The sequence below is a fragment of the Sardina pilchardus genome, chromosome 14, assembly GCF_963854185.1.
Source record: "Sardina pilchardus chromosome 14, fSarPil1.1, whole genome shotgun sequence".
Classification (NCBI taxonomy): Eukaryota; Metazoa; Chordata; class Actinopteri; order Clupeiformes; family Clupeidae; genus Sardina; species Sardina pilchardus.
In genome coordinates, this window is record NC_085007.1 from 20,875,924 (window position 1) to 20,883,423 (window position 7,500).

The 7,500-nt window shown below is 49.8% G+C and overlaps 1 protein-coding gene across 4 annotated transcripts in view; it reads left to right on the plus strand.

The window, feature by feature from the left end:
• sfswap (splicing factor SWAP) overlaps window positions 1-7,500 on the plus strand; it is an 87,519-nt gene that overhangs the window by 76,571 nt on the left and 3,448 nt on the right. For all 4 annotated transcript variants that reach the window (XM_062553738.1, XM_062553741.1, XM_062553739.1 and 1 more), the window contains exon 17: window positions 673-745. In XM_062553738.1, coding sequence (XP_062409722.1) covers window positions 673-745 — 73 coding nt within the window. The remainder of the gene's footprint in view (window positions 1-672; window positions 746-7,500) is intronic.

Here is a 7,500-nt window from a genome sequence, read left to right on the forward strand (position 1 = left end):
GGAAGTTTGTTCCAAAGTTCTTCCTGCTGACTCCTCTGCCTCAGCTCCTGCTGCTGCTGCTGCTGCTGCTGCTGCTGTTGGCCCCTGCTGCCGTGTGCTGTCTTGTCTGTTCCAGCAGCCCAGTGAATATTTCATATGCCCACTCTCAGATGCTGTGGTGCTGACCTGAGTTTGGGGACTCCGCTAGACACACACACACACACACACACACACAGACCCACACCAAAATTCACATCCTCTCTCACGCACACTCACACACACAATGTAAAATATTATGTTGTCAGACACACACACATACACACGCACAGAGAGAGACACACACACACACACACACACACACACACACACACACACACACACACACACACACACACACATGCTTACACATATGATCTGATCCTCCATGCTCCCACTCTGGCTCCCGTGTGCCCAGAGACTCACCTGCAGACCCCCCACACAGTGCTGAGGCCCGCTAGCAGACTCCTGTGTGTGCTCCGCTCTCCTCCAGCTCGCCGATAGCATAAATACTGCAGCAGCCAGCCAGTCCTCCCACAGACTCAGACGTCCAATTTACACATCCTGTGCTCACTCTCTTGTCTTCCCCTCCCTCCCTCCATCCATCCCTTCTCTCTCCCTTCCTCCATCCATCCCTCTCTTTCTCTCCCTCTGCAGGGACGGCTCGCAGGAGAAAGACAAACAAGTGACATCAGCCATCGTCTCCTCGGTCCAGTCCAAAATCACTCAGGTAAGTGTGCTGTTTGTCCCCCCCTTCTCCCTCAGCACACCTGACATTTGCGGAGCACTTTGAGTGTGTATGCTTGTGCGGAGATGGGGAGAGAGAGAGAAATGGAAGCGTGTGTGTGTGTGTGGATGGAGAGAGAGAAAAGAAACAGAATGAAAAGTATGTGAATAAGACACAGAAGGACAGGATGGGTATAGTATGAGAGAGAGAGAGACAGAGAGGGGGTGTGTGTGAGAGAAAGAGAGAGCGAGAGAGAGAGAGAGAGAGAGAGAGAGAGAGAGAGAAAGTGTGTGAGTGAGAAAGAGAGAGCGAGAGAGAGTGTGTGAGTGAGAGAGAGAGGGTGTGTGGGTGTGTGGGGTGATGTCCAGGAGGCAGGGGCTTGTGTTCGTCATCTGCCGTCCACAGTTCACTGCTCTTAGATCAGATATCACTCAGCAGCCACTGGCCATCATTCAGTCTGACACTGGGGTAGTTGATGCAGACTTATGGTCATGTCCTCTCCCCCCTGAGGCTGTGTGTGTGTGTGTGTGTGTGTGAGAGAGAGAGGGTGAGAGCGAGAGAGAGCCTGCCACCATAAGACTCTTAAGCCCCCAGCTGAATCTCACTTAAGCCCGGCTGCATGTGTGTCACAGATGGAGCGCACGTTTTTCTCCATTCTGTTGCCATTTCTTTCTTTCTTTCGTTCTCTCTCTCTCTCTGTCGTTCTCTCTCTCTCTCCCACCCCTGCTCTCCATCATGGTGATCACCTCTGCCAGCTCAGTGGTGTGTGGTGTCAACAGCCCCAGCAGTGGAGGCAGATGGCCTCCGTCTCCTTAAGCTAACATATGCTAGCCAACCCATCACACGCTCCCTCCCTCCCTCTCTCCATCCCTCCCTCCATCCCTCTCTCTGACTCCTCTTCCTCCCTCCCTCCCTCCTCCTCCTCCTCCTCTGGCTGGTGTGCTGCTGCCCTGGTTCATTACTACTGTAGGAGACGCAGTTCAGGGGGCATCAGACCCAGCTTACACACACACACACACACACACACACACACATACACAAGCACACACTAACAAGGCAGGCAACCTGGAGCCTCTCCTGACCACAGCCCCAGGATCCCCCACCCCCATCCCCCTTCTCCTCTCTCTCTCGGCCCCCTGACCAGTCCACAGCCTCCCCTCTCCCCCCTCATGCCCCGCATGCTTGCCGAGCCTCAGGGGGGGGGCGTGTCGATGGTCTGCTGCAGTGAATCGATCCTGACACACCTGAGACTGACCAGGTCAGCCATGCGGGGCCAGCGAGGAGACGCGGGCCTAATGCAAACCAGCAGCCCGCCTCCCAAGGACGAGCCTGCAAGGGCACGAGAGAAAGCACAGGAGCACGCTAGCCTACACACACACACACACACACACACACACTTACTTTCTTACTTTCTCTCTCTCTTTTTCTTTCTCTCTTTTTTCTCTCTCTCTGACACGCTCACTCGCTCACACACACACACACACTTACTTACTTTCTTTCTCTCTCTTTTTCTCTCTCTCTCTCTCTCTCTCTCTCTGACACACACGCTTGCTGGCTCACACACATAAACACATGTGCGCACACCCCTTTCCTTTGGGGCTTTGATCTCCCCACAGAAGGGGTCCCGCTGTGGGTCTTTTGGGAGGCTGTAAGCAGCAGCCCACCCGAGCGGAGGCCAGGAGCTGGTGTTTGAGCTGAGGTGTGTGTGTGTGTGTGTGTGTGTGTGTGTGTGTGTAGACGTGTGTGTAGGCGTGCTGTTTGATCCCCCGCCTGAGAGGTACACCCAGTGGATGAGAGAATAGGGGGATAAACCAAAGAGGAGGAGAAATGGAGAAAAAAAGAAGTGAAAAGGAAAAGGGCAAGAGGCAACTAAATTGGAAAAAACGAACGAGCAGAAGAGGAGGGAAGCGAGCGAGGCTCTTGGTCTTAGCCGTGGGACACCCGCCCCACTGCGTTCCGTTTCAAGCAGCGTTAGCCGCTAGCCTCTTATGGACACGGAGACACAATCTCTCTCTCTTATGTGTTTACCTAGCCATCACACACACATCTACACACACACACACACACACACACACACACACACACACACACACGGACTCCATCCCCATCCCACCCCCAGCGCTGTCAGCCTCTCCTGAACTTTAAAAAGCTGCTGTCAGCTGAACCTGTTTTTCCGCTCTTCAGCAGCGTGTGTGGTGGCGTCGTGTCCCCCCCCCCTCCCTCTCTCTGCGTTAATTAGCATGTGTGTTGGTGTTAATTGAACAGGGGGAGCGGTGCAGAGAAGCTGCTGCCTGACAGGTGATTGATGGGCTGATAATAGTGTGTGTGTGTGTGTGTGTGTGTGTGTGTCAGTCAGTCAGTCATAAGAAAGACTGTGTCTGTGTGCGTGCAAGATAGTGTGTGTGCGCACAAGAAAGAGGGTCTGTGGGGGGGGGGGGGGGGCGTGGAGGGTTTGAGTGAGAGGGGTTTCAGAGAGTTGAATGGCAGGTCATTAATTTGCCATCAGTAGTTGAGCACACACACATGTGTGTGAGTGTGTGTTTATGGAGGGGCAATGGAGCGGTGAATCCCTTGTCACGGGTAGTATGGTGTGTGTGTGTGTGTGTGTGTGTGTGAGCACTGTGCATGTGTCTGTGAATCTCTTGCCCAACTTCAAAAAACTTAACTTGTGGGAAAGTTTCTCCAGAGCCGCGAGAGCTCAAAGTGACGGCCGGGCATCTGTCGATCAGTCTCTCCGTCCTTTTTCCACGGGTGTCCAATCTGTCCATCAACCCCCTCAGTATGCACGTCCATCAGTCTGCCAGTGTTTCTGTATGGATGTCCTTCAGTCTTTCAGTCTGTTCGTCCTTCGATCTCTCTCTCTCTGAGTTGCTTGTGTGTGTGTTTTTGTGTGTGTATGTGTGGAGAGAAGTTTTAATTCCTGGAACAGTTCTCTCTGGAGCTCCACTGTAAACGGGCCACACCAGTGCCTTAGACGTGCGGGGTGCTTTAATGTACTCCTGATAGCGCATGAAATGAGATGCCTTGTAGATATGTGGCCGCTTGAACGTTCCCTAGTCCCAGCGCCTGATGATAAAAACATAAATAAATAAATAAATAAATAAATAGTGAGACCGATTTCAGATCAAGGAGAGCCAAATCGGGAAGGGGTGTGGGAGGGGGTGCTGTGGTGTTTTTTTTTCTTTCTTTCTTTCTTTTTACCCTTTTATTTTCTTTTTTTTCCCACAGCGACCGAGAGAGTGGAGTCCTGTGAGACTGCTAATAGGGAGGAGAAGTGGGATGTTTGTCCTGTTATCTACAGCTAGTGAAAGACTGGTGTGCATAACAATAGGCCAGTGATTACATTGTTCCCAGCCGGGGCGGGCGGACACACACACACACACACACACACACACACACACACACACACACACACACAGACACACACGCACGCGCCTCTGTTCGTGCGCCGGGGACCTATGACTGCGCGACATTGTACACGTATTTATCATGCAAATAGGCCTTTATGGCGAAACGCGTACGGGGTAATTACATGGAAGCGGGTCTAACAAATGTGCGTCAAAGGTCAGCTTGACGAGCAGCCGCACTGGCCCCAGACCAGTGAACGCGTGGACGTAAGCGGATAGCCCTTGCGGATGGAATGAGCCAGCGTTTGTGCTGCCGGAGAGCTGTACAGTAGCCTTCAGCCACGGTGAGGGATAAGGTCATAAACTGCTGCGGAGAAGTGGACGCTGAGAAAAGGACCGGTCAGATCCCCACGCTCAGCCGAGAATCCCAATGGCCCAGACGGCCTTGGGGGAGGCTGCTGTTGAGAAACCGTCGACTTGTTCAGCAACTTGAGTCTATGATCCGATCACACCCATCTTCTGCCCCTGATCCTCTTATGTGGAGAAATAAGCTCTCTTTTTTTGTAGCGTATTTATGATCCGCGCTGTGGTGGATGGTCAGCGTTGGAGCTAAAAAAGACCTCGCTCTTTCTTCCTCGAAAATGGTGCTTTGTTTGCTTGTGAGTGTGTGGGTGAGTGAGGATGTGTGCGTACGTACGTGTGTCTGTGTTGGGGGGGGGGGGGGGGGGTGGGGGTTGAGTGGAATGCCCTCTACCCTAAGCCCTTTTTGGTGTGTGTTCTGCAATTATGGGTAATTAAACAGAAGATTGTGTGTAATCCGCTCAGGTCAAGTGAGTTGCAGAGCTGAGGTTGAGTTCCATTACGCCTGGAGTCCACCGGGCTCCTGTGTCTACCTCTCTGCTCACGCTCACGCTTTTTCTTCAGATGAGCTTTCTGTCTGTTTATCAGCGTCACCTTTCTAATCCTCCTCCTCCTCCCCCTCCTCCCTCCCTCGCTCCCTCGCTCGCCTGCTCGTTTCTCCCTCGCTGTCTCGCCCGATCTGAACAGCTGATTGAGTTATGGCTCTCCGAGGAGGTAACCATTGGCAACTGCTCTTTAAACACTGTCCACATGTTTTATGGGGTTTGCGGAAGGTGTCCTTGGCCACGAGCCGCACGGCTGGCGTCATCATAACAGAGCTCCACAGTGTACACACACACACACACACACACACACACACACACACACACACACACACACACACAGAGAGAGAGACTTTTGAAAGAGTGCAGAAGTTTGCAGAACATTAAACTTTACGGTTGTTTCCTCAAGATATGTGTATGGGGGTACTAAAGATGCTCTTCTGTATTTTCTGGCTCGGATTCTGAAATGTAGCAGTAACCTTGTGCGTTAGTCCCTGTTGATTTGTATACACATTTTGCAGTTACGTACTCCAATGCAGACTTTACTAGGTGGGATTGATTGAAGTGAAGATTTTTGTAAGTAAATCCTTGATTTCGGAATGTTATATGATCCAGGCCTATTCCATTTCAAATATGAGAAGAACCATCTAACGTTTACAGTATCGATATCCCTATATTGTTTACCCAAGTAGCCAGAAAGACTGTTAACATTATTCATCCTCTTGTCTTGCCATATTCTGAAGAAAAAGTGTGTCTTTCCTGAAGGGGAAAACAAGCAATTGTTCAATGTACCTGCCACAGGAGGAATGGGAAACATCAATCAAAACAGCATCCAGTTGACTTTCAATTTGCCATTTGAACTATGTTTATATATTGGTTAAAAACATTGGCTAGCAAAGCATTTATCTCAATGGAAAAGATATAAAACAGCTTTTGAAAATATTCAGAACTGCTGCGGAGAGCCGCAGGCAGATGTTATTGGACTCTGACGGCGGTGTCTTGGAGCATTAGATACATGATGCCTACTGTTACATAGACCTTTGGCCTTGTGATCCCAAATAATTGTTAAACTCCAATACTGGCTCCCGTAGTCTCTCTCTGCCCCACTAACCACAGAGCGAGACCTTGAAACAGAAATGCAGAGAAAGAGAGAGCTTGCTGAAACAAGTACACAGTGTAGTTTGCAGCCTGTGGACATTCTTCAGTCCAAACACACACCGTTATTTAAAGCGTGCTATTTTAGGACAACTTCTATTTGCAGTGTTCTGTTTCCTTTTGCCTCTCACCATGCATAAACATATGGACATATGGGGTTAAGGAAGGTGTGTGTGTGTGTGTGTGTGTGTGTGTAGGAGGGAGTGGAAAGGGGAAACATGAGGAATGTCAGAAGGCTTAGGGTTAAGTGTTGTGGTTTCGTTTTGATGTACTGTGGCACCAGACCCCACTCTGTTGGGCTGAGGTGTGTGTGTGTGTGTGTCAGCTGCGGTAGGGAGCTTTTTAGTGCCACACACGCACGCGCTTACACACACGCACGCTTTGCAAGATGTTAACTACATAATTTATGCAGCCCCTCCATTGTTTTCGTTCTGTCCTAGTCGACAGGCAGAGGCATAAGTTCACCATTATCTTCACTTAGGCACGCTATTTGTTTTACAGACACATTTAACAAACATGCACGGGCACACACACACACACACACACACACACACATACTGACATAGTGCCATTTACACAGGCAAACACTTTTGTGTGCATTCCATGGGCACTGTCCAAACAGTACAGTCAGAAACATTTAACACACTCAATAGTCAGTGAACCTCTTGGAGACTGAATAGTGGAGGAGAAGCATAGAAAGATGCCATTCAGATCCCATGTTGTGGTTTTGGTTGTTTTTGTTTTTGTTTTGTTTTTTTGTGGTGTTTATTTGTACAGATGTACAATTTCATAATATTTCGTAGCCCTTGCGTGTACCTAGATATTTGTACATTCATATGACTGCTTTTGTATTCTCTCGTGGGAGTGGACACGATTGCATGAATTTGCAAAGTAGGCATGAGAAAATTAGGTATTTGCTGTATCTGAATACCTCTTCAGACAAGCAAGATAAAAGGACAACCTTGGTGGACTCTTGTTTTAATCATACTGTTTTGAGATGTGGGGGAGGGGGGGCAGAATTGAGAGTGTGATGAATGAATGAATGAATGAATAAATAAATGGGCTAATAAACCAGGGACACACAGCTACAGTACGTAGTGGAGGAGGAGAAGAGTGTGGTGCTGGCAGAACAGAGACCTTGGGTGCCTCTCAACATCTCTTCTCGATCCTCGAGGGGCCTTCCCACTGATCTATAACTAACACTGGATAGACTATCCCATTGTGGCCGCCCCATCATTCTTTATGCAGATCAGTGAGGATCGAGGCCCGAGGAGGAAAGGAGGACGTATAAAACACGAATGAGATGCACCCCAAATCTGCCAGTCAAGCCGTGTCCCCTCCCTCTCTCTGCTCT